Raw genomic sequence first — 27,798 nt, 5'->3', positions numbered from 1 at the left:
TATAAACAGGGAACTCAAATGGCCCAAGATTTCTTTGTATTATGCAATACTTGAAGTATAAAGGCAGCTTGCGTTGCTCAGAGGAAATCATTAAGTGTGTAGGAGCTGCTTTAGCTCATGGAGCTGTAGCTGAGATAAAATGATCTTAAGAACATTGTCCCTGACCTAGCATGCACAGAGGTGAGTAGAAATTGAGCCAGGTAGGAATGGAGAAATATGGTTACATGGGAAAGGAAAATCAGCACCAGCAAATGTAATGAGGTGCATCCTTTTTTGTTCTCTGCTCTCTTGTGTATCCGAGCTGTACGACCCAGCTTCCTTCACATGTTGGGTGGTACTAATGTACCCTTATACCAAGAATATGCTGAATCATTCAAGTTGAAGACCTGTATAGGGAGGAATGAAATTCAGTATTGTTTATGTGTTTGATGCGCTCTCATGCAATTTTCACTGGTTCAAGAGCTGGATACACAGCCAAGAGTTGAAAAAAAAAAAAAAAAGTCCTCTGTAACAGGTCTCCAGTGCCCCACCGTGCAGAGAAATTTCTAGGAGTGTTGGTCTAGACCCAGCAAGCAGGTATTTCAGGGGGAGCGTGTGGGCTTGGCAACTAGTGTAGTAGACACGTTCTGCATGAATCTTTGAGGCATGATGGAGTTCAGCTGTGACAGTCTGTAGACAGAAGTGTATGCTCAAGCATAGGCTTTGGAGACTAATTCTCCAAGGTGCTGAGAATTTGGGAAATCTATTGACCTTTAAAACATGCGAATTTCCCTAAAGACTCTTTGGCTTCTCCTCTGGTACCCCTGAGAAAACTTGTTCTTTCAAACTTTGATGAAGGGAATGAGGTTATCAAAAAAAGAAAGCATAATTTAAAACCAAAGCAAATTGATATTAAGAACTGTTTAAAAAAGCAACAACTGTATGTCACAAGTACCTGCTAGAGGCATGGTTAGTGTATAACTTGACAGTATTTTATGATTTTCTTCTAAATAATGTAAGGTCTGATTCCATTGGTCAGTTGTCACAGCAAAGTTCCAAGGAAACCTGTGGTCTTGTTGCACACTTTCACAACTATTTGAACATGTGAAGAACACACTCTTGTATGCAACTCTGAAGCATTTATTTAAGTTTAGGTGAGATGAAGGGAAATACATTACTGAACAGGCAGGTTTTTGTTTTTTCCGTTCATATGCACTTAAAATGTACTTTAAAACTGACATTAACATTTTCCTTCCCAGTGAGAATGACTTTGGATCAAAAAATATAAAATATCAACTTTAATCACGAAAAAATTATAAAATAGAATTTTAAGGCTCAAAGTGAATGTCTTTGTATTAGAAATAGTAAGGCAATTAACAAGGAATCATTTCTCCAATATCTAGCAGTTAAAATATTTCATTAGGTCTTGTTAATCATTTTGTATACAGAAGACATTTCCCAGAAACTAACACTTTTAAACCTAGTAGCATTAAGAACACAGTTCTTAAAGGAATTCTTATTCCAGATTTGTAGCTTTGAAGTACCTATAATTACCGTAAACAGTTGGAATTGTCAATTGTTTACATTTAAGATAAAGACCACAGACTTGGATTGTCATGTTTGAAGTGTGCGCTCTCATCTTCTCATTCAGAAGGTATGCTCCGCCTTCCATATGGAAGAAAAGGAACCCAATCCAGCTGTTTTAAGGCAAATCCGACAGTATCAATGCAAACTGCTATGTGATGATGACTGGCTTTGCACCACGCTGGTCCAAAATCTCAAAGCAAAGATAATGCTTCTGCTTTCTAGAATTTCAATACAAAAGTTGGCATTTCTGCTCTTTGAAGTATACTGTGCCTCTGTTTGATTGTATACAGAGCCAGGACTAGAAGGGAACAGGAAACTAAATAAACCTATATGAGTCTGAATCAGAAAACATTGAGAGGTTACACAACTGACTGTTTCTGTATCTCACTGATGCAATGTTATGCTCCACATTGTGGTGATTTAATGGACATTTGGAAGATAATAGCTAACACTGACTTCAGCGGAAGTTCTAACATTGAGTTTTGTTGTTGCAGTAGCGTGCCCTGAATAAGAGAATGAAATACCCTGTTAGTGTGAAGTCAAATCAGTTATTCAATTAAACAAAAACAATGAACAGCCAAGCTGTTCAGGAGGGGAGCACAGTTGCATAGTCTCTAGTGCATCTTGACACAGTATGATTAGATAGTGCCATCCTTCACAGGACATGAACTCAAACAGCGTCTCAGTTTTGTGACAACTTGGTGTTGTCTCTGCTGCTTACACAAGCCTTTTTCCCTTGGCTTTTCCATCAGTTAACAACACAAACGTAATCTGTGTGTTTTTTCCTAGCAAATCTCCTTTGTGATGAGCACATCAGTGCTACTAATTAACAGCATTTGCATCCATTCACATAAGCATCCTTTGATTACTCATTTTATGGGCTCTGTATATGCAGAGAAAAAACGTCCTGTAGCAGTTAACAAGCAAAATTTAATGACTACATACCATTTGGGATCAGATTCTGATTTTGTTTGTATTAGATGCACTGAAAGTAGTTGAAATTCCAGACTTCTGCATTATGGAGGGAGATGTGATGGATAAAGTTTTGATCCTTTGCTAGTAAATACTGTCAAGGAGAGAATGTTCAGCTGACAGATTTTGGTGACCCACTCTCTGTAGCCTACCTCTCAGTGAGGCTTCTGGGACCTCTTCTTGAATGACTAAGTATCAATCCTTGTTACGCAGATTTTTGGGAAAAGTCTTTCAGCAATAGCTGCTTGTCTTCCCACTTCCAAAGAACTGAATGTACATTTTAAAAACTGTTGTACCACGTAACCCTCAGCTCGTCAGCTCAGGTTATAATGATGTGAGTTGGGAGACGTTCCACTGAAATCACTGAGAAAAGGTTGAAGAGATGTGGTTTACGTATTTTTCTCGGTCGACTTTGTCTTTTAATTTGTACAGAGTTTTGGGGTGTGTTGTAATGTGAGTTGTAAGATGTGAGAACCACTACTCCTTTCAGTAATATTAACAAGTATGATTCCAGCACTGGTAACCAGATATTTGCTAATAGTACATACTACTATTCCTTTCTTCTAAACTACATAAAGAGCTCTGATTGAAGTGATCACTCTTGTAGCTAGAATTGCCTAATAGGGTATATCCCAGGCAAAAAGGAAAAGTTTGTGCTTGCTTGAATTCTTAGTTTCTACTCAGTCAATAGGTAACATATTCCACATACGGTATTCAGACAGGCAGTGGAAGGTAAAATAATTCTGGAAGTATAGAGTGATTTAGATCTGAAGGAACCTGAGGAGATCATCTGGTCCAACCCCTTACTCAAAGCCAGGCAAGGGGCCACAGACAATCACTTGACTAAGTCTGTGCTAGGTATAAAGGCTGGTGACCGATACACAACTTGCAATACTTTGGATCAAAAACTGTTTTTCAGTTCTGGCATAAAATAATGGGAAGACCAGGGCTATAGATGGGAGAATAATTTAATCTTTTGTGTCTTAATTTCCTCTCTTCCCACTTCCCAACAGGACTGGATTAAATAAGCAAATTCCAATAACCTTCCTTGGATTATTTTCCCAAGACTGGTTACTAATATGGGATACTTTAAATCTTGGGTTGCCCAACTCTGACTTGGTCTAGGTTTAGTTTTGGAATTCCTAAGTCATCCTAAAACCAAGTGAAGATAAGAGGAGCAGTAGGTTCTCTGTCCTGGAAAATCAGACCCAAAATGTGCCTTAAGTTGGGCACCCCATAACTGAAGTAACTTGAATCAATGCATCACTTTTAATATCTATTAGTTTTATTTTGTTTGCCAGGGAGGAGGTACAACATGGGCAACAACTGGTAGTTCTGCTTTCCAGCTGAAATACCCGCACCTTGTTTTGTCTCTCAGGATAAGAACGTATTTTAGCTTCCTGATCTGTTCAGTCTGGGGAGAATTGCCTGAGATTTCTAATAAAAACATTGAAGTTATAAAGATGGGTTTGTTTTATGGCCTTCACTAAGGTGGGAAGTGGAACAATCCAAGAAAATAATTTCCTCTAAACCCTTAGAGAACCAACAGTTAGAGACAACATAAGCAGTATTTGTCAGAAACCCAATGAAAGGCTATCGCTTTCTCAGTCTCTGGCAATATCCAGTATTCTCTTACTCTTAAGATAACTCCTCATTGTTTTCTTTGCATGTATAATTTTTTTAAGTTACACTTTTAAATTTGAAAAAAAACCCAAATAAGGTCTAAAATGAAAGTATCTGTTACTTTTTCTTTTCGTCTCCGTGATTTTGATTAGTACTTTGTTGCATTCACCAGCCATGTTGAAAGCAGTAAGAACCGCTTGAAAACAATGTCCAAAGAAGAGGGATAGCAGTAATTTAAAGATGCAGGCAATCATCTTAGATATTCACAGATTCTTAGTGCTGGGAGGTATTAATACAACTGTGTAGATGCTGAATATATTTAAATCCATCATTAACTGTTGTCACTTAACACCTTCTGTTGCACTTTCATTAAATTGCCTTATTTATTACTATTAGTTACAGTAGATTTGTTGCACATAACTGTTGCTTAACTTCATACCTTTTGTATATTAACAGAATTTTCTCTGTCTTTATAGTAGACACCACATTTGTGATTACTTTCTAAATGATGGTGAAAATTTAAGTTCCACCAGATCATAGTTCCTTTTCAGGTAGTTAAAAAATGAGCTAGATGGTAGATGCACTTTTCTTTTAGTCATGTTAAAAATTAGGAAAAAGAGACTGGTATTTTAAAACTGTGAAGTTACAAGCTTGATATCATCTGTGTTTAAAGGCAGAGAATTTCTATCATTGTAAAGAACAAAGTATGAAGCACATCTGGAAAATAGTTTCAGCTATGGCTCTGGAGAACGTGCTTCAGACAACAGGAATTTGGGTTTCCTGTGTTAGCATCCTATGCACGTGCCCTGTACCTTACTTTATGAATCCTTACACCACAAGTACACAGTTCATGGAGTACACACACACACATATATAAATATATAGGGTATACAGCTGTACCTACGTGAAACACTATATTTATCTAGTCTTGAGTTCAAAAATTCTAAGGTTATCTGGCATAATAATATATAAAAATGAGTTACATCTTTTCTCTTTAACTTGTGCTTTGTGATTATCTGGCATGTTTTTTATAATTACATTCAAAGTCTTGTTGTTTACGCTCATTCAGGATTGCTGTTATTGTAATGTCAATGTTTTCACTGGCAGTATTCCAGCTAAACATCATCAATCCTTAACGTGGCTTGCTACAGTACAGTAGCTTTAATTCAAGCAGTAAAAGTGGTATCGGCTTTTAAGTGCTGAAAACTACGTTTACTATGTAATTCCTAGCAAACTACACAGTACTGCATTTATTGCACAACACTCCATACCACAATTATTCTGCAGTAAAATAATATGCAAAAGTCTTGTATGATATGTTACTTGCAACATTTGCAGCAGCAGTACACTTAATTACAAACAAGTTGCTTGTAAACCTTGAGCATCTTGACTTGTACCTCTTGGGTTTTTTGGGGTTTTTTTTGTTTTGTTTTGTTTTGTTTTGTTTTTCCACAGTTCTAGTATCTCTGCAGGTGTAACTGGAACACTTGTTTGTTTTTCAAAGTTCTTCACTCTCCACCACCTTTTGGCTTGGGGATGAAAACAGCATAGGACTTTCAGTAGTTGGGAAGGTGGAAAAAATGTCAAGTACTTGACTGGTAAGGTTTGAGTACCGGCTGCCACCGGGTCGAAGCTTTATTGGTTGCGGAATTTGACGGTGCCACTGAGCTGAAACAACAGAAACAGAATAGGCTGTATAAACCTCTAATTAAGTTACCAATTAAATAACAGAAATCAATGCACGCAACTGAAAAGTTGCTTCCAACATCCTTGAAGAGAGCACAGCATTGTTGTGCCCTATTTTAGGGTCTGTTCCTTCAAATATTAGCATTTACATAGTTTATATGTTGAGTATTTTTATTGAAGTCTACAGATGGGATTCCATACCTGTTCAATTCAATGGCAACGTTTACATGGATTTCATTAATTCCCAAACTTAATCATTTAATCTTTGGATCTTTTTCCAAAGCACTTGCAATCAGAACTAAAAACATACCATACCCAGAGATGAAGAAACTGGACATGGCTCTGATTTTGTACTGCTCCATCCTCTGGGGGACTTTTCTTCCTGCTTTTCCTTTTTTTTTTTTTGGTGGTATTTAATTTGGAAGTAATAATATAGGGAATTTTTTTGAAGAAGTGATTACAATTTTTATTTCCCTCTACTACTTACAACTAGGAACACGTTTCCTAGATTTTTTAAAAGATATTGAAAGAAGTGTAATCCAAAGACACATAGTCAGTAATTTAAAAGTAACGTTCAACATATTCCCATATGAACAAATACCATTACAATTTCATAAAAATATTTAGCTACTATATAATATTTAACAGTTATCATTCTTAAAACACTTCGGAAAGGGGAAATTGATATTATCTTTGCTGGAATTTATCCATAGAAAACCTCCAGGTCTGCACCCACACTGGACAAACATATCTCAGCAATTAAAATGAAAGAGTAGAAGTTCAGGCTACAATACTCTGAGAGCAGCTTAGTGTGGGAGACCTACAGTCTATGTGTTAAGCATTGATATAAAACGTTCATTATCTTTCCATGCTGATTTTTGACCCTGTCTATCTGGAAATATTTGAAAAAAGAGCCTCCTTTTATCTTGCAGGCCCCAATTTGTTTCTATTTGAACAATACACTCATTATTTACTGTACTTTTTCTTTGCACGTGGGATTGCAAACATCAGACCACACTTTCAATCCCCCAGGCCCATCCATTCAAAATAGCACAAAGAAAAATTATTTCCGTCACTCCTTTTGGTGTACTGGACTTGCAGAGTCTTTAGAAAATATGGTTGGAACCAGGAAGCATTTCTTACTTTCCATCTTTTTCCTGTTTGTACCTTGAATCCTTCATACGGAAATGTAATTTATGTCTTGCAACATTTAGATACCTAAGGGATTGTTTTTCGTTTTATGTGACTTTTTTGCATCACTGTCATCAGCCCTGTCTTGGACGTTACATGACCATTGTCTGTATGACCACAAGGTGGCAGAAAACTGACAGAGATGCATTGGTGACTTGTGGTTATCCCTCATAATTAAGTGGGTTTTTTTGAAAAATGAGAAATGCAAGGTTGAAAACGTGGGTTTTTCTTTTTTTCCTTTGAGGGGATGGCTATAAACCAATAGTTAGTGGAATGTGTTTTCTGTTTTATTATGTTAACTGATCAAAGTACTCTCTTCTTGAACTGGGCTGGGGCCTTCCGAGTCTTAGACAAACATATTAGATGTAAACTAGCGTCCGTTAATTAGGCATTGCTGCACCATACATGCTCCATGGAAGAAGGGATCTACTTTCTTGTGTGCAATTTATTGTTCCATCTCAGGTTAGGGCTGTAGCACAGATGTGTGTATCAGAGGGAACAGAGTTAAGGTTCAACTTGAATACATGTTTATTATATGCTTATGTGTCTAGGGAACTTGGAAGATGGAAAACGGGAGTAGAGAATCATAGAATCGGAGAATAGTTTGGGTGGGGAGGGACCTTTAAAGGCCATCTAGTCCAACCCCTCTGCAGTGAGCAGGGACATCTTCAACAGGATCAGTTTTCTCAGAGCCCTGTACAAGCTGGCCTTGAATGTTTCCAGGGATGGGGCATCTACCACCTCTGGACAGTCTGTGCCAGTGTTTTACTGCCCTCATTGTAACAAATTTATTCCTTGTATCTAGTGTAAATCTACCCTCTTTTAGTTTAAAACCGTTACCGCTTGTCCTATTGCAACAGGCCCTACTGAAAAGTCTGTCCCCATCTCTCCTGTAGGCCCCTTTAAGTACTGAAAGGCTGCTATAAGGTCTCCCTGGAGCCTTCTCTTCTCCAGGCTGAACAACCCCAACTCCCTCAGCCTGTCCTCATGGATTAAGAACTAGGTGAGTGCTAGGATCAGTAAAAAATAAATAAATTCTGATTTGTTTTATTTACTAGGCAATACTTACCATATATGTCGAGTCTAGCTGTACAAGAGACAATACCAGCTTCATTTTTTGCAGATAAGGTATACCAGCCAGCATCTGCTTTCTTAGCAGGTTGAATGAGGAGGCAGACGTACCCTGTTGTGTCTTGGTGCATGCTGGGAAAACAAGTGGTTTGAAATTAGTATTCTTCAAGAGCATATCAACTTTACGATTTTAACAATATGTACATTAAATATGAAATATATAAGTTGTAACTTTCATTCTCAATGAGGTAGCAGCGTGAGACATTTATAGTCAATAGAATTGCTTTCAGTATGGCCTCAGCCAATGATCAGAGTAGCTGAAATCTGTTCTTGCTTCTCTCAGCTGTGCAAAGCCATGGTGTGGCAGAGTGAGCTCGATTGTTGCTCTCTCTGTGTTACTATTGGAATTGTTGATTGAATTCCATTGAACTAAACCCATGCAGAACTATTCCACAGTCAGACTGTATTTTTTCCTAGTTTAGAAGCTGGAAGAATAACGTAGCAAACCAAATACCAAGAACGTTTGTACAAAGTTGTGATATTTTTCACACCAGTAACCAGAGCCAGTCAGAAACTTTCTTATGACACCTTTCCCACGAGAAAATGCCTGAGTGAGAAAATCTGGAAGGTTCGTTTGGCCAGCAGTCTAAAAGAAACCTGCTTCGTTATTCCCTCCCCTTCCCTTGCTCTTCAGTGATCCAAGGCTTTCTGCCTGCAGCTTCCAGGAAAATCTATTCAATGGTATATCAGAGAACGGAGGCTTCTCTGCTCTCTTGGCTGTAGTTGTCCTTTTTATCAACCCAAGTGTTGCCCTCATTATCAAGGAAGAGGTGGGAGATGAGAACATCAGAATACTTGGAGTTGCAGGAGGTTCTGAAATTTGAGATTTTGTTTCCTTATGAACTGGAATGAAACATTAAACCACAGAGTTTCAGGTCAATAGGACATTTTGTGCTTCCAACAGCTCCAATGAAAAAGGGAACATTCACCCTTTGCTCCCTGCACTACAGAATTTACCTTATGCTGGGGGCGCAGTAGTATATAAGCTCATGCATGTCCATATCGTGATACAAAAAAGGTCTCTTGGCTTCAGGCAGGAAGAAATTAGTGAGGCAAGGTAGAGACAAAGAAGGATGACACTGCCCATCGCTCACATGGGTCTGTGCAGAACCACTGGAAGCCTCGGGGGCAGGCAGTCTGGTTATGACTGGCTGAAATAGCAGAGGTGATACAAGCCTGATGTTAGCTCCTGGCATTGTGAGGTGTGGGAGGTTTCCCTTCATCATTCCTCTGCTGAGCTGAAGCAAAAGCTTGTTTTCTAAGCTTCTGTGAAACAACTGGAAATGAGGCATTTTAGGACAGTTGTTCATTCTCCATTAACTACAGTGTTTGCATGTGTAGAACCATCATTCCTGTGAAAGTAACAGTATTGAAATAAATCCTTGAGTAAGCTGCACAGAGGCAGAGGAATAAAGACTAGAGGCACAGAAGATCAGAGTTAGGTGGGCTTTTTGGAGAGGGACAGCAGTCTCTGGGTGGGGGAAGGGAGACCACAGAAAGATTGTTTCAAGTAAGCTTTCCGTCATGAGAAGTGTGCATTCATAACAAATGCTGCTCTGGAGCCGGTTTTCTTTATAGGTAGCCTGCAGTGTATGCATGTGACAATGTAGTGCTGCTTGAAGTTGATCTCAGCTCCAATGAGTGCATCAAATCATTAGTTGGAGCCAAGTGAAGTAAAATATTAAAAATCAGATTTATGCTGAAGTAGAAATCTTTAAAAAATCAATGAAAGCAATTAATTTCTCATTAATTACAGCCAGGCACATTATTTTATCAGCTCTTCTTTTGCAAAGCTGAAAAAATAGTGATGCATTTGAATGCAAGAGCTGAACCCAAACACTGTTGCATTTTGTGAGCACAGATCCAAGTCTTTGCCTATGTTCGTGACCAGTCTTTGTTAGCATCCTCTGTATCTGATATGCTGAACTCTGTATTATCTTGTGCCAGCAATGTGCCCTTGTGGCTGAGAAGGCCAATGGCATCCTGGGGTGCTTCAAGAAGAGTGTGGCCAGCAGGTCGAGGGAGGTTATCCTGTCCCTCTGCTCTGCCCTGGGGAGGCCCCGTCTGGAGCACTGGGTCCAGTTCTGGGCTTCCCGGTTCAAGAAGGACAGGGAACTGCTGGAGAGGGGACAGCAGAGGGCTACAAAGATGATGAGGGGCCTAGAACATCTCTCTCACGAGGAAAGGCTGAGGGACTTGGGTCTGTTTAGTCGGGAGAAGAGAAGGCTGAGGGGGGATCTGATCAACGCCTATAAATACTCCAAGGGTGGGTGTCAAGAGGAAGGGGCCAGTCTTCTTTCAGTGGTGCCCAGTGACAGGACAAGGGGCAATGGGCACGAACTTGAACACAGAAAGTTCCATCTAAACATGAGGAGGACCTTCTTTACTTTGAGGGTGGCAGAGCCCTGGAACAGGCTGCCTGGAGAGGTGGCGGAGTCTCCATCTCTGGAGACATTCCAAACCCACCTGGACACGTTCCTGTGCAACCTGCTCTGGGTGGACCTGCTTTGGCAGAGGCGTTGGACTAGATGATCTCCAGAGGTCCCTTTCAACCCCATATCATTCTGTGATTCTGTGCTCTGGGGCATTCAAAACCATGTTCTAACTGTTTTGAGTTTGAATTCATCCATAGTTAGAACTAATATAATTTAGAAAGAGAATAAGGTGCTAAAATGCATTAAAAATACCGTATCATAGTATCTTTGATAAGAAGATGCATATGCTGTATCACGCCTATGACCTGAAAGGTCTATCACTGCTCCCTGAGGCAGTGGCATATTATGCTCCATGCCTTTATTCTGAACCAAGAAAATAGCTATTGTTCACCTCACAGTGAAGACAGCTTTTAAAAACTTCATGTGGGTGAAAGAAGTTGTTTTAAGAAGAACACCACCTGTACTTATCACAGAGTTTTTCATGGAAACAATTGGTCTAGCCACAAGATACTCCAAGCATGGGTATGATGGTACAGTACCTCATCCTCTCTCTGTTTGATGGGATGGTCTCATTATCCTTCTTCCAGAAAAATATAGGGGGTGGCATTCCCACAACTCTGCACTCTAGTCTGACAGGGTACCCTTCAGGAACACCACAGTTCTGAAGCTTCTCCAAAAACATGGGGGCTTTTTTTACTTCCTTTGCTGGAAAAAGAAAAAGAATTCTTGAACAACAGAAATTTTATTCTTTGTTATGCTTTGAACAATATGGAAGAACAAGACCAAAAATTATTCTTGTGATATCAAAACAGGTTCTGAATTTTTAATGGGAAGGAAGTGTTGGAAGGAAAGTGAAATGCCATGACATAGCCTCTGTAAGGGAACATAAAGAAAATAATAGGCAGAACTGATATTAATAAAAGAATGTATGCGTATTTAATGGGCCTAAATGTACTACCGTTGCAGGAAATAAATGCCAGTTCTATGGATTTCAGTAGCTCACATCCGGTAAGGTTTTACTAAAGAACAGTACTCAGATTCGTGTTTTTTATATTTAAAAAAGAAATTAAGCCAATAAAATTGGGACTGAGATCTAGGAGACCACAACGTATATTACGAATTCAAACACTAAGTATTTTCTGTGGAGAAAATTAAGAATGTCATTTTGCCAAGACAAGAGAGGTGAAGTGATGATGAGAGAGAATTCTTACTGCCCTCTTTTTAATAACAGGAGTGCACCTATCAACTGAGCACCAGGTCCATTTCCCTCCAACAGATGAGTTTTCTCGCTGTTGAACTCTCCTGCCATCAGTGGATTAACTATTTGTTTATGCTTGTCTGTAGGGAAACTAAGGCACTTCTTTTGACGAAGTGTGAATAAATAACTACAGCATTGTTATTCAATTATTCTTAATTATTCTTACCTACAACCGTGAGCTCCAGACTAAATGAATTTTGTCCTGTTTTATTAGTGGCAAGGCAAGTGTAAGTTCCAGCATCGTTTTGTGAGAGAGGATCAATAAGCAGAGAGTGAACTCCAGTCTCTCTGACCAGCATCTTGTGGGTGCCATCTGGTAGCACAGGTTTGCCGTTCAGAAGCCACGTCAGGTCTGGAGTTGGTAACCCGCTCACCTAACAGACAGTGAAACAGCTAGAGACAAACGTCAACCTGACAAAGAGTTTTTAGTACATTCGTAGGTAAGCCTTTTTTTCAGATACCATCTGAATTATGTCAGAATCTAGAACAAAAAGATTTTTAAACTTTTTTTTTATTTCTCAGCTTCTGTTTTTTCTGCTGATTAGTTCCAAAAGGCAGAAGGATAGAAAACAAACAAGCAACAAAATCCTAAGCAAAACAAATACATGAAATGCCTACATTTTTCTTGGTCAGAAAGGAAGAAACTTGGTCATGTATCAGATTCACAGAAGTCTCCTAGTAATCTGCTCATTTTCTTTTTTTTTTTCTTTAGTGCTGAGTATAAATCAAAACCCTAGATCCAAACCACTACAGAGTTTAATAGGGATGAAAAAGAGTTCAATACAAATGACTTAGTATTTCGTAAAATCTGATGAAGAATGATATAGTTCTTTGTAGCTGTTAAACTTACACACTTTAGAACACTACAGATTAAATATTTTATAGAAAGATTATTAGACTTTATTATACTCTTAAAGATCTTTCCAATAGATAGAAGTACTTACTCATGTCTAAAATATTGCTTTACAAACAATATTCTATAAACCAGAGAAAGAGGGAAGTGGAACTTGCCTGAACGAGGAGTGCTGTCTTCCAGGTCTGTGCAATACCAGACATGCTTTAAGGCTTCACAAGCTCTGCCAGGATAGCAGAGCTAAGAATAACCAAATTCTTTGGCATGCTCCCTAGTAAACTTTACATTGTAAATTAAGTAGTAAATGAATCTTGTTCATCTTCAGGGCATTAACTTCTGCTTCAGAGCTTCTACCCTCTTCAGGGTAGGAGACATTCTGGAGCATAGAAGAGTTCAGTGTCAGTGCTACCACCTTTGCTGTGCTAGTGCGACACAGAGGGACCACCAAAATATGTTTGAGCAGACAAGTTTCTTAAAGCTGTTCAATAACAGGATGTTCACTGTGTGTACTCTAATCTCTGACAACTCTCTCATGTGGGGATTTGAATCTGTAAATGGGGACGTTTCTGTATCTGTGCTTGCTGGGGAAGCATAAAATACACTGGGCTCCATTCCCTCTTTTCAGGGAGTATTAATCTGCAGTAATTCAGTCCAGTACAATGGAAACATTTGTTTGAACAGTATACATGCTGAATCCTCTCTTTCTCGTGGTTTTGTGCTCTTCTGGATTATGTTCAAGAATCTGATAATGGAGCAGAAGGACCTGTCATTCCCAGATGAACTTCTGGAGTTCAGACTGGTAAAGGACACGGTGAACATGTCTAGTAATTTGAACAACCTTGTGAGTGAGCCTTCTATTTCTGGGGTTGTGTTTTCTGTGTTCTTCATTCCATATAGCATGTGTTGAAAAGAAATCCCCTGAATCAGCTCAGAGACAATGGCAATAAGAAATAATTTTAAAAAATGAAGCATTAAAACTTCAACAGAAAGTGTTTATGCATGTAATAAAGAACATGAAAACACCTAGCAATACATGTGCAGAGAGGTATGGGAAGTGAGAATGAACAGAGGAAATAGTTAATACCTTACAATCCAACCTACAAAGTCGCCCTTCGTGTGCTACCATGTCACCTGGAGCCTGTAGAAAGTATGGCCTGAAAAAGCGTTCTTGAACTGCCTCTTTGTCTCCTTCTGGCACCCGGGGTCGTGTCCTGCAGCACAAAAATTGCATATATGTGTTTGTGAGCCAAACTTTTTTTTCCTAATGCTTAAAAAAAGTTAAATAAAAGGGCAGAAAGGAATGGACTGATTGTAATTTAATGCTTGCATATTTTCCATTTAGAAAGATTATCAAATTAACTATATTGTGTAGTATTGTTGGATTCCCGAGCTGTCCTTATCTACTTTTTGCTTTTTTGGCTGGATTTCGTCTTGCTAATCCATCCCTTGCCTTTAACTCCACTGCAACAGGTAAATGAAATATACTTTACTCTTAAACTTCTCTGTATTTGAAGATGACCTTAAAAATATTACATACTAGAAGTGACCTGTTGGGAGGGAATTGCTGCTGTTATTTCCATTCTGTGATTGAGAACCAAAGTACAGAGTGCATTGAAGTCCAGCAGCTAGTTATTTTGAATGCCTTCAGTAAGAAGCACTAAGAGGGTCTGAAGGACTTGTCTTTCCTTTTACCTGTGAGGCTGAATTGTTGATATTCGGCCCCGAACAGGGATACTCTGAACCATCAGGTGGCCTGAACAACTGATTCTCCCCTGCAAATCACAATGGAAACAGAATTAATAGTTGGTTAATAGCTCATTTCATTTTGAAGTATAAACAGTTAATATTTACAATGCATCAGTTGGTTGTTGTTTTTTTTTTAAATACAGTAACTGAACTATGGTGTAAATATTGCTTTTTCAAAGCAAATGCTATTAGTGTGCAGAGACAGGGGTTTCTTTGTGTGTCTGGAGCAGAGTGTTTCTCAGACTCGTAAGGGCTGTGGCAATGCATTTCGCAGTGGTGCTGGGTAAACCAGCTTAAGCAGTATCTGTCTCTGTGTCTCCACAGGTACTCTCTTCCAGACCCTTTGTACTAGTGTTGTTGTTTGTGCAGCCACGTGGAAACTGAATAGTAGTTGGGCTGAAGTATAATTCAGAAAAAGGGAAAAATTTAAACTGGAAAAAAGTTGCCTGACTTGAGCGTGCTGCTAAATAAACATCTAAGCTAGTGCACAGGGTGAAGGAGAGTAGTATTATGGAACCAGACTATTTGCAGATCCACATCTTTGCATCCTAGATAAAGAATAATTGTGTTTGGTAACACTTCCAAATTTGACGTAACATTTTGTTTACTCTTGATCTATTCTTTCTGCCTGCAATATCATGTCTGTCTTGTCACCATATCTCAAAAGGTATCTGTCAGCAACAGAAGCGGGGTCAGAAGATAGGACAGGAATTACTAATGTGAAAAAATGTCCTTAATGATTGTGACTGGGATGTGTAAGAATAGGGGAGTAGTTTCATCATTCTTCATTATATGGTTTCCTCTCCTACCCTCTGAAGCATCTGATTTTTTGATACAGTCACCACTCGATGTCAGGCTTGGTGGCCCAATCCGTGTTACTATAAACGTATATTAGAAAAAGATGAAACAAGCATTTTTGTAGAGGAAAATAAAACACCTTACTTGTGGGTTTGCAGCCATAATCGTATAGTTGCCATCATCATCATTAGTAGAAGTTTCAATATGTAAAGAACATGTTCCATCTTCTTCTCTGTTCATTTTGAAATGCTTGTTTTTCTTTGAAATCTGCTTGCCGTCCTTGAACCAGTATACCTGTAGTGGTCAGAACCCCCCCCCCCCCCAGTGACTTAACACTTGCTCTGTAGTGGAATAGTGATTAGAAAAAACGTAGATAAGAACATGACATAAGTTGACTAATTGCTAGTAAAAATTTTAGAACATTATAAAATGTGCAGATCAGTTACAACGTGAAGTAGAATGATTCCAGGCTGAACTCAGAAAGCTGCATATCTCCTTGGCATAGCTGGGCCTGTTGGGTTCTCTTTCCTTGGCTATAACACATTACTGGTTATCTCAGATCAGTTCTTATCTTTCTGAGAAGTTAATTTTTTGGGGGATTATGAAGTTCTTTTTCTCCTGGGGTCAGGTGGTTGTGAGGCAGGCCACACAGTACATCAAGGATACATGCATAGGAGCAGATATTGTTATTTTAAAAATTATTTTATTTCTTTTTTGATTAAGTTATTTTAGATATTGTTATTTTAGAAAGTGGGAGGGAAATAATTTGTTTTAGAGCTCTCTCCACAGAGCCATGTTCTTAGGAGTGAGACTTTCCAGAGAGATGTATAAAAACTGCAGGTAGTTGATTTTTATTCCTTTACCGCTAACAGTGAGAATGACCTACCTTGGGAACAGGTATTCCAACAATTTTGCAAGTGAATGTAATAGGAGATCCTTCCATTACCCGAAAATGCTTGAGTCTCTTATCGAAGATGGGTGCTATGTATTTGCCTGAAGGGATTTCCTCATGTTGGACTTCATCGTCTGATTCATCCACCGGGGTACGTTCAAGGCGAAATTCTATTTCGTTCATCAGCCTCTGCTCAAAGCTTGAAATCCTGTATTCCTGCAGAGAGCGAGAGGCACGGTTCTGAGCAAGATGAGTCGTGCTCTGTGGTACTTGCAGTCATTTGCACTTTTAGACTAATTCCAAAACGAGTGAAAATATAAAAGCCTACGTAAACTAGGACGTATTGAAACAGTCTGAATTTGGTCTGCAGACGCAAATTCTCTCACTGCATCTTAAGTTTGCAGAATGTGACTAATGAAACTGAGTCTTTTCAAAGGCAGCTAAAAAATCAAATATGTAATTCCTCTAAGTCCCTATGAAAAAACTGTACTTTTGCACAACATGATCAAAAAAGATCATTAAAATATACCAATTTTTTGAGGATTTTGTGTTTAAATATGTTACCTGCTAATTATGGAAATGAATACTGCTATAGATTTCAATTCAGAATTAAATAACGAAAACTATACCTACTAAAAGAGAAAGCTATGAAGAAAGTGAAGTATTTTCAGAGTTGTTTACCTTCAGGTTAAAACTTGACTATATTTCTAGCTGGTGTAACTGAGAAAGCAAAACATATCACATTTGAATCCTTAGAAGATTAAACAGATGATGCAAGAAAACCAGTATATTCCTACATAAATGACCATTTCCTGATAGTTTTATGTGATTATGAGTCTCCTCCTAATCCCCTGAAGTCAATGAGAAATCTCTTGTTACCTAGCTGTTTGGCATGAGGATGTCTCTTATCTAGACCAAGAGGCATTTGACCAAATATCTCTTGCTGTGATGTGTGAAGCGTCAGACCAACAGTCAGGTTCTGGTTTTGACAGCAAACTGATGTTTGTCCTGGGCATGGTGGAGCACTACGCCTGAAAGTCCAGGGCTTGCGTTCCTGCTTCTGTGGAAGGGCACTGACGTTTCTGAGAGCAGGCGTGTGTTTTATTCTACTTCTGTAGCAAGCATGGATCTTCAGAATCTCACTTTAGTCTGTCAGACAGTGCCATTACAATGGGTTTATTGCTTTGTTACAGGAGGGAAACGATCTGTGGCTTGGAAGGGAAGTACTTGAGCAATTCCAAAAGTTAAATTCTCATTTCTAAAATTGAATATTGGAAACTAGTAAATCATAAATAAGCATGTAGCCTATCCTTAGATATATTCCATTTTGCTGAAAAAACAAGGTTCAGAAAATGCATCTTGTCTGAAATCTTACAGAAAGTTAATTAAAGAACCGGCAAAGATCCCAAATTGCTGGGACTTACATCCCTGATCATTTACATATTCCATCGTACTGCTGATCGTGCTCTTGACCAGTAGTTCCCAAATAGTAAGGAGCAAAGGTGGAGAGGCAGCACAAAATTTTAGCTGACAAAGTCTTCTGATTTCTTCAGGAGACAAAGGAGACAGAAGTGGCCAAAGACTGAGAGGTTACAAGGGAGTTTTGAGGAGACAGGGGTCTGAAACTTGAGAGGGGGAAAACATGGCAGCCATGAAGCCTGAGTTAAAAAGCTGGAAATTGCTGTGATGGAATAAATGCCCTGGTAATATCTGATTTTGGTACTGTAATGGTCGATGTTGTATATTGGTCTTTTCATCTAAAATCTTTTTTTTGAGGGGGTTGCTGTAAGGTCAGATCCAGTAAAGATTAGCTATGGTAGGAAAAGGCAGACAGCGCAGAGTAGGGAAGGAAGAACTTTCATGACTGAACTCTCTTTGCTGGAAACTGAGTCTTCCTTCCGCTCCTCCCTGCTTCTCTGGTGCTGCAGGGATGTTCCACACAGCTTCGGAGCAGTGCTGATAATTACGAGGTAACAAAAGTGTTTGTAGGGAGCTTAAGTTGCTGGATCCCCTCTTTGGGACACCTTCCTTACCTGCAACACTCCCTCTCCACCCTGACAGGGCCAGTCTGCTCTTTGGTACTCTCTTCAAATGTACCACTGCGAGTACAGCTTGGCCAAGTAGGAGTTTTTGAGCTTGCGGGTCTGAAGCAGTGGGCGAGACATGTGCCAAAGGGTGGGAGCCAGCCACTAGATGGTATCCACTTTCTTAGGTGGCTTGCTTTGCTCTGTGGGCTGGCCAACAGCTGGTGATCAGCAAACAGCCTGATAAAGTTTCATCTTGTTGAGCTTTTTTTCTTTCACACAGCATGTCTCAACAAATCACTTGAATAGATCAAATTCTAATCTCAGTTAAGCCAGTGTAAAACTGGACATTCTCTGATTTGCGACCAAGTGAAGCTCTCATTTTTCCATTTAGATGGCGAGAGCTGGTTATAGTGTTCCAAGGGCAAGTTAAACAACCAGTCTTTTACCCTTGATATGAAGAAAAAGCCCTACTGTTTTTCGGAAGGAAGAATCAAGTAAAAATCAAGGAGTGACTACTATGTTCTAGGAAGCAGCCATGTCACCAAAATGTACTCCGGTCATATTTTGTTTCTAGAGTCTCCCATAAGTAAAGGAATTCAAACCTAAACACTTTGTTGTAAGCAATGTACTGAAGAACATATATGAAGTTTTGTTTTCCTTCCACTTCTTTGAGTGCTTTCACTAGTTGCCTTCATGTTGTTTAGGCAGTTCTTGGCAACAGAGAGCAAAATCTGTGGCAAAAAAAAATTGACCTACTGAGAAAGGATTACCTTGAGTATCTGAATTTTCCAGTAGGACTAGAAGATACTATATGAAATTCTTCTAAGAATGAAATTGTTTTCAGGGATTTCACATGCTGTGTGACCTTTGGAAATGTGGAGGCTAATATAGGATTAATTAAGGTAGAAGTAATCTCTTTCCCTCCTTCTCTTTCCATTATCTAATGATTTGTCACATGAAGAATAAAGGTCAGGGCAACATAGCAAGTATGGTACAGAGAGTACCTTTTCTTCCTGTTTAGACGTGTTAGTGTTTATTGTGTAATGAATCTCTCCAAAAGTATGTAATTACTTTCGGATATTGGTTATATGACAGTGTGATTATAAAGCTAAATTCACTGTTTTGAGTATGTTTCTCCTTAATCATATTTGAGCTCTGTTATTCCCTCTAAGTAAGTAATAAGATAAGTAATTTTTTAAGTGTTATATATGTTTAGAAGGCAACAAGGCTGATGGACAGAGTAGGCGAAGAGAAGATAACAAATCGGTTATTTCGGAAGCTAGACACACTAAATCCGAGAAGAATTTTTACGCAGAGAGGGCAACTCTGAACTCAGATGAGAATGAGTGGGGAGGAAAAGTGTTAAGACTTCGCAGAGTCAGATAGCAATCTGAAAGAAGTAGACTAGAGACTAAAAATTGAAAAAGGGCTTCTGCAAGAACCAACACCTTTTAGTTTTTAAGTGCAAGACAATAAAGAACAAAGGAAGAAGAAGTAGGGGGCCTGCAGCTGCTCTCACATATAAGCCCGTTCAATCTGCATAATCTGGAAGTCAGCAAACCAGTTATTTACTGAGAACCTTACCAACAGGTAACATCGCTCTTCTATGGCGGTACATAAACCTGCCACTGGACTATCTTAGTTGTATACAGTCTACAACTTTATTGACCTATATGCATGTTTCATTAGACCTACAAAGCGTGAATGTGATTACTTTTTTCAGAATGATGTAACTAATCTCTAGATCAAACTTTTCTTGAGTTCTATTCTCTGGTGACTATGCAAAAAGCAGGCTTTGGAAATGAAAATTGCTAATGACAAGACTAATGTTTCAAATTAAAAAGGCAGTATTGCGCTTTTAATACATCCTCAAGTGTATAGTTGAAGATTTGGGGAATCGTTGCTTGGTCCCTGAAGTAAGTTTTTCATCATATGGTGTTCTCTAGCAGCAGGAAGTAGTGGGACTAGGAAGGCATTACCATTACACTTTTTCAAGGCATCACATTAGTGAATACAGTGTTGACTCCAGAACAAAATGCTGCAGACTGGAGTTAAAAGGCAATGAAATACTGCAAGCTAATGGGAGAGGCCAGTATTGTTAATAGGTAGTTGGGTTTAGTCAGCAGTTTTTCATGCTGATTTTTTTTTTTCAGATTCATTGCTGTCCAAAAGAAGTCATGGTATATAATAAGACATTAATAGGCTAGGGTTGGTGTAGCCATGATGCCTACAGATGAAACCAATCTATGGTTTCAGAGACAATTGACATCTTCCCTTTCCTCTATTCCAAAGATACAAATGTGTCTTAACCAACTAACATAAATTCAACTTGGAGCAATTCTTTTCAAATTGTAATTAACTTAAAGTTTCTTCCCTCTCTTTTAGATCTGAAAAAGTTTTCTGTGAACACAGTGTACAATTTTTATTTTTCCTGACTGTGTGCTGAAGTTATTAACTTCTTACAAACTTTACTTCAGTAAGAAATAAGGGCAGTTCTTCCTTTTCATATATCTGCTTGCAGAAGAAAATATAATAGAGGAAGGAATGCATTTCATGGGACCACTTTGAAGTTAATCACAGACAGGTTTTCTCTCACATTTCTTGAGTGTGTGTGACTCTGGATGTATGTGCACATAAAATAAAGGTAGCAGTTTGTCAGAACCAACGCGTATTGCTGCACTATCAACACTGGGCTACCATTACTGCCAGCTGCTTCTCTGCCCGTGGAAGCCACAAGAGTCATTGTGTTTCTGTGCAAACCCAACAGTCTCTGGCTAGGAACTGTGCAGGCCAACTGCATGTGTTTGGTCATTTTAAGGAGTTATATTCAAAAATACATTTTAAATTAGAACATATTGAAGTTAGGGTTCCCACAGTCCCTAAGTGTTGCCTGTGTGTTGTGCTTATATTTCAGTCTGTCTTTCTCAATATGTGCATATATATGCTTATATAAATTTACACACAAACCAACAAGACATTGCTGTGAAAATTTTAAAACCAACATATACAGACTGAAGGTGTTATATGTTATACCAAGCTTCTTCCAAAGAACAGGAATCTCTGACATAAGTGGAAAGACACAGTTGTATAGAGAATATAATCATGGAGGTTTTTTGCTTGTTTGGCAGCTTTTCTTCTAGGATTAGCAAAAGCACAAAAGAGTTGTTAATACAGCTTTCTGAAGAACTGGTTTTATCACATAAGCCATAGAACTATTTCTGATTGTGATTACATAAGTGGAGTAGAGCAAAGTGTTTGTGGTTGTGGGTCAGACAAGTATTTCGTAAAGCGTCACACAAAGAACAAGTCAATGTGATCACTGCGTACAATGTTAAAACTAGGCTGCAGTTCAGCGTACTGAGAAGACTAAGGGAAAGAGTACAAAGGTTTAAGTTCTTATTTTGGGTCAAAAATGCAGGGTTCCAGCTGCTTTTTGGCAATGTTCCTGAAACATGACATTTTTACAAACTTGTTTAATATAGTAGCCAGATATTTAAAATTGTGCTGTCTCCCAGCTAGAAAACTGTAAAATTAAAGCTCCTATCTGGAGGTGTAAATGTTCTGTACAAATTAGAATATACATAGCACATATATATTATAATTGTATATAGTTATCAATGTCTCTATAGGCTGAGTAAACTGCAACTTTTGAAACCTGGATATTTTGCTTCCATGCATTAGCAAAAGGGGAGTAGGGAGCGGTGGTTGCATTAATCCTATTAGGATATAGCCAGAAGGGTAAAAGACTTAAAACTGGCCAGTGCAAAACGCTGGTGAGTTCTATGTCTTAAGCAGTTCTGTATCATGTTTCTCTAGTCATTAGTAGCACCTTGTAAGTGATCTGCGCAGCGTTATTGCCACAGAGCTGTGTAGCACATTAAGTGTGTATGAATGTAGCCGAACCGGTTCAGATCCCACAGTGAGCTGTTCTGCAGGAGTGAGCTACAAGAAAGTTAACTCTAAAGGGGAAAAAAAAAAAAAAGTCAGATAAGTTCTAGCGGAAATTTGGGGCAGATGGAGCAGTGAAATGCAACTTCTCTTCTGGGGAGTCGCTAGTAGTAATACTTGGCAATACTGTTGTGGGGTGCTGCTGGATGGCTGTAATTTTACCAGCATGGCGAACAAAACCTTCTTTCGATGCAAGTCCTGTTGAAGTACAGCTTCACATCATTTTGTCTTTGTGATTGATCTATTTGGCCCCATCACCATCATAGTTTGAGCACCTGACAGCAAGGCACCCTTCAGGGCAGGCCTGTTAACTTGTGTTTTACATATGAGAAATTGAGACTAAAAGAAGCTAAGTGTCCTGTTGAGGTAACACAGAAAGTCTGCAACAGAGCAGAGAGTCGGATCATGGTCTCCTGGATTTCGAGTCAAGTACTTTGGCTCCTGGACCATTCTGCTACCTGTGAACCTTTTTGGCAAAAAGGGGAATTGCACAGACTGTAGTAATTCCCGTAAGTTTCTAAGCACCTCTGTGTGTAAATATGAATTCTAAAATCCTGTATCTGTTGAAGTTAAAACCCATCTTGCTATTGACTTTAGTAGGGTTCAGATCTTAGTGAAAATACATGCTAACAGTTACTAGAATCTTGTAGCATCAAAACAATCTGATGTTAGCATAGTAACCCATGGGAATTACCACATATAGAAAGGCCAGAGGAACTTTATTTGAATGTTGATTCTCATATAGTGCATAAAAACATAATTCTCTTTGCCACTCATTGCCAACTCCAGACAAATTTCCCAATTTAATACCAGTTTTGTAACTTTTACTAGACTGACTTTTTGGCAGAGTTATTCTAAATCCAGTTAACGGTTTATATAAGAAACTGGCATATATTGCATCTCGGTGTCTACTTCCAAGCTGTAACACTCCTCAGCTTCAAAGTCTCCTCCAGCCTACGCTGACTCGAATCTTCTGTTTAGTTTGGATTCTCCTTCCCTTCCCCCCCACCTCCCTCCCCTCTCAGTGGTGGGAATCAAAAAACAACAGATCCACCGTGCATGCTTTTCTTCACTTATCTGGCCCATGAAGAGGTATCACTGAAGTGACTTATTTTTGCAGATGAATTACATTGGGCCATCTTATATAGCACAGGGCATGAAGATCATGCTATCCAAATGGACACACAAAGCCTTGAAGAGTCTAGCAAGTCATCTGCGGTACACAGCTAGACGATATCCTACATAGAGTTCAGTTCAAGGTGATTGAGCAAGAGGAAGACAGAAGAGAAAGTGAATGAGGTTTGCATGCTCAGCTCCCACAGACTTGGAGTGAGTGGCTTAGGTGTGTGTGTGAAAGCATGAGGAGCTCAGGTTCCCTTTCCCAGGTGATGAGTTCTGCAAGCCGGGATCCTTGCCAGGAAAACCTGTCCGTACTTTGTTGATTAGACCTAGGTCTTGCAAAGACAGCTACAAGTGGTTGTTTAACTATTCATTCCCATGATTATTGGGAGTTTATACCTATTAATATCAAGATCTGATGATCTGTCTTTGTCAGGTTCTTAAATCTCTTCTCATTTCTAGTGCAGAGCAAGCAAGCCTCTGTGAGGACTCCTTGTGGTTTAATTCCCATCCTTAGTCCAAAATTGCCTACATTTGCTGGGCTTTGAGAGATGATGTGAAGTTTTTTTTTGAGCAAGATTTTTGGAGCGATTGAATTAAGTGTAATTCTCGTGCTCTGGGGAACAGAGTCCTTGGTGATTCTTGGGACCTTTCTGAGGCTGACTGTTCAGTATTGGAACTGTGAGGAGATGGTTCTGTTTGATCAGGGTTGAGGTGGTGGTGGTGGTGATGTGGCCTGTGTGGTGAGCTGGGTTCTGTATGAGACTTTGCAGGCCATGGTTTTTAATGATCTAAAAGCTTTTGGACAAACCTTGCATCTCCTCTGCTCTGAAATTTCTTATAAAGTATTCCCTAGCAAAAGTGAAGAATATTCATGTGAGGGCTGTGCATAAGTTTCTAAACAGCTGTAGGTTTACTCTTTGTCCTAAAAATAAGGCAGTGACCACGCTGCTGTCTGGGTCTTACATAAGACAGAAGCAACCAGCATTGCCACGTGATATTCTTCATAGTAAATGACACAGATATGTGAGCACAGCTTGTAGTTCTTACAACCAAAAGATATAAATCAGGCCTAGCTACTTAACTTTCCTTTATTATTGCACACTTAATTCCTTTAATTTTATTACTGTACAGGATTTTGAGGTTTAATTACCTCGTATTTCTTTTTTGTATTATTTGTATAGCAAAGTTTTGAGGAGATAATGTCATTAATTTCTAAGTCTTGCCTGTAAAGCTGCATTTCCTCTATTTATAGTCTCGTTGGTGAAGCCTGTAAGTATTTTCAAATACCAGGATAAAAGAATCGGTTTGCATTACACATTTCTATTTTTTTCCATTTGCCAAATTCCCCTCAAATTCTCTGTCTGCCCTTTTCTCCCCATGCATCCTTTTGTTTCTGCATGACATATTCTAACTGAACATCGCCAAGATATTTTACTTGTAAGGAAGACCAAAAAGGCCCAATGGACTACACTGACAGATTTTGGGAAGTGGAGATAACACCGGCTGTGCTCTCCTTTTATCAGGTGGTGCAGTAGCCCAGAAAATCACTGAGGGTACAAGACTTGGATGCTTTGTCTCACAGGATTTCAACCTCGGTCTCCAAGAGGAAGTGTCCAAGAATAAAACATTACGGGCATGGAGATGAGTGGACAGGGAAGTTCTTTGTCCTTCTTGTCCTCTTTCACTTTGCAGAAATACTGAAACATCCACTACAGCAAGGACAAGAATCTGGGTGTTTGTCCTAGGAACTAGGCAGGACAGTGTTGTTTTTTTTTCAATCTCTGTCTCTCTCAGTTTGTTCGTTTCTTTTCTCCAACACAAACTAGCAGCTTCCTCAAACAACCCTAACCATTAAGCTGAAATGCTCTCTGAAGTGTCCTGCTAAAGGAGGGGCTGTTCCACACTGCCTGAAAGTCTTAAGTTTTGTTCATTGAGCTGGAGAAAACGAGAGAAAGGCTCAGGTCTCCTGTTATGGGAGCTGTTCGAGAAGGTGGAATTTCCAGTTTTTTATCCTGCTGATAAAGAATGCTTAATTATTTGGGCAACCTGGGACAGCACCAACGGTACACATACCCACAGGCAAGGAGTTAGGCTGTCCTTATGGGATTTAAGAGTTATGAATTCGACTGTCTTCAGGCCAAGGAAGAAACTGGGCTAGGTCCTGGGATTTGTCCTAACCTCTTCCTGCAGTTGTGTAAAGCTAATCCTCGGTTAGTGTATCTTCTGTTTGAAAGAACTGAGCAAATCTGACTGAAGACATTCGGTATAACTGAACCACATTTTTTTTCAATGCTCCTAATTGTGATGAAATTTCACCTGGCAATATAGCATGCCCCCATCTACAGAAATGACAGGTATGGTGTTCTTTTCTGGTAAAAATGACAGCTTGTTACTGCATGTACTTGATCAAAGTTGCAGCTAGAATTCTAGCGAAATCGTATTTGTATTTCTGTCAGCACTGCATGATTATCAGAGCTATAGAATACCAGAGGCTAATCTGTTCTGTCTCATGCAACATCAGCAAAATTACCAACTATGTTCTGATTCTGGATTTCCTTATTGTTGGAGATGAATGATGTACTGGATGAACCAGGAGGAGTACATCTGGATTATTAGATATCATGCTGAGTGCATAATGCTGACACTTAGGAAAATCTTGCCTTGTAAGCTAAACACTTTTCATATGGAAGTCAATGACAGATAAATAGAGCATCAGGATGTAAATCACTCACGTTCGTTACTGCACTGTATATAGTAATATAAGACAAGACCAGTACTTTAAGGCACAGACTTGTCACCTGCAGCTTTCATTCTGGATGATCCTTACATGCTCTGCAGATATTGTAAATGAGACCAAATGCTGCTATTGAAATGAAATGGGGTTATAATAAAATTCTCTAAATAAAAATATGCTATAGGACACATTTTATAGAAGGAATTTTTAAAATAGCGTGTAGAAAGTACAAGGAAGCCAACACTTTGAGATTCTTATGGGATGCTGTACTCTATTCATTATGCAGTGATCTCTCACACAGGGGAGAGTTGTATTCGTATTTAAGAGAAAGTGAATAAAAGCCTTTCCCTACCATTATAATAATCAATTTAATGCAGTTATGCTATATATAGGATGAAAATGTCTTCTTTTTAATTCTGTGTTAACTCTGAGAGGAAAAAACAGGACAAAATCTATGGGTGTGAATCCAGCACTCCAACATACTATTCTCACGATGCTGATTGTTCTATAATTGGCAAAGCAATAGGAGTTTCGGAAAATACTCTGTATCCTCTCATCTCTTTAAATAATCACTGCTTTCACTGCAGAGAAAACTCAGACTTGAATTTGCTGGAGTCAGGCTGAGCAGTGGTTTTCTGGGAGGTGGAAGCATAAAATCAGAAGTGATCAAAGGTGGGAACTGAGTGGAAAATGAGGGAACTTCTATCGAGCAATCCTAAAATTATTTTCTACTTCATTACCATTGGCATTCTAATTACCATAACAATTAGAGAAGTGCCAGCTTTGAAGTTTTTCAGTGTTTGGGGGATTTGGAATAAAGATTTTGGTTTGGTGTCATACAGAATAGCAAATAAGTGTATAAATAACTTTTGCTGTCAGCAGATAACTTTGACACTAGCGGTGATCATTGCTTCTAAAGGGGTTATCATGCAGTTAACTCAAAAGACCGATTGGTATTTCACAGTAGCTCTCTAAATAATTTGTCTTACTACCATAGCAAGTACAAATTGTAACACTTGTGATTCATCTGCAAAACATACCGCTTGCCAGTTGTTTTACTCAAAGTGCTTTGGCAGCGTGATCTGTCAGAAAGAAGGTCAACAGCAATATTAAAAAAACAGGGATTGCACTGCAGTTGTCCACAGAGGGTAATGTGCTCCAGAGACTCCATGACTTTTTGCTTATCTTTGCATGTTCTCTGTCAGAAGGGCTAACAGACGTTGTGAAAAGTTCCCTTGTTGATGACAGATGAGGGTAAACCATTATTTGCTGCGTCAAGCCTGAGCTGGAAGGGCAGCTATGGAGGGCTCCGTGGCCAAGGTGAGAGTAGGTAGCATCGTCGCCTACAGACAGCACGGCTATCTAGCAGTCCTTAGTGCGTCCTACTGTCATTCGAGGGTGGTTGGACCTGATTTACAGTGGTTTCAACCTCAAAATATTATTTCATTTTTTTATTTCTTCTTTAATTTCATAGGCACTGCCCAGATCCAGAGAATTTATTGATTCCGGTTAAGAATGAATGGATATTTAGTTCCTTGACCTTTGTAAAAGGCTTATCATTTTGCTAAACTCTCATAATGCTAGGCCTATAGTTTGATGTATGCCAGTAACAGCTTCCAAAAACTTTGTTAAGTTCCTAACAAGTCCCTCTCAATTCATATAAGTCAGGAAAATAGGTTTAATGCTAAAAATTGAATACCGCATTTTAGTTCAACCAAAATAAAAACAGAAACCTTTTCTTAAACAGTTTGATTACTGCTTAATTTGTGTTAAAAATACATACAGTGTATGAATGTGCGTGTGTGCCATGAGTTGA

At 39.0% G+C, this 27,798-nt stretch overlaps 1 protein-coding gene across 1 annotated transcript in view; it reads right to left on the bottom strand.

Annotated features, from left to right (window-relative positions):
- Positions 1-1,102: 1,102 nt before the first annotated feature.
- Positions 1,103-27,798, bottom strand: part of MYPN (myopalladin) — a 65,417-nt gene continuing 38,721 nt past the window's right edge. The window contains exons 13-20 of the mRNA XM_074154901.1: positions 16,146-16,367; positions 15,404-15,553; positions 14,408-14,487; positions 13,800-13,926; positions 12,029-12,236; positions 11,144-11,309; positions 8,108-8,241; positions 1,103-5,829 (exon numbers count right to left, since the gene is read on the bottom strand). Of these exons, the coding sequence (XP_074011002.1) occupies positions 5,660-5,829; positions 8,108-8,241; positions 11,144-11,309; positions 12,029-12,236; positions 13,800-13,926; positions 14,408-14,487; positions 15,404-15,553; positions 16,146-16,367 (1,257 nt within the window). The 3' untranslated portion in view covers positions 1,103-5,659. The remainder of the gene's footprint in view (positions 5,830-8,107; positions 8,242-11,143; positions 11,310-12,028; positions 12,237-13,799; positions 13,927-14,407; positions 14,488-15,403; positions 15,554-16,145; positions 16,368-27,798) is intronic.

This window comes from Numenius arquata, chromosome 10 (assembly GCF_964106895.1).
Source record: "Numenius arquata chromosome 10, bNumArq3.hap1.1, whole genome shotgun sequence".
Classification (NCBI taxonomy): domain Eukaryota; kingdom Metazoa; phylum Chordata; class Aves; order Charadriiformes; family Scolopacidae; genus Numenius; species Numenius arquata.
Note: the sequence above shows the minus strand (reverse complement) of the source record. Positions and strands in the feature narration are given on the sequence as shown.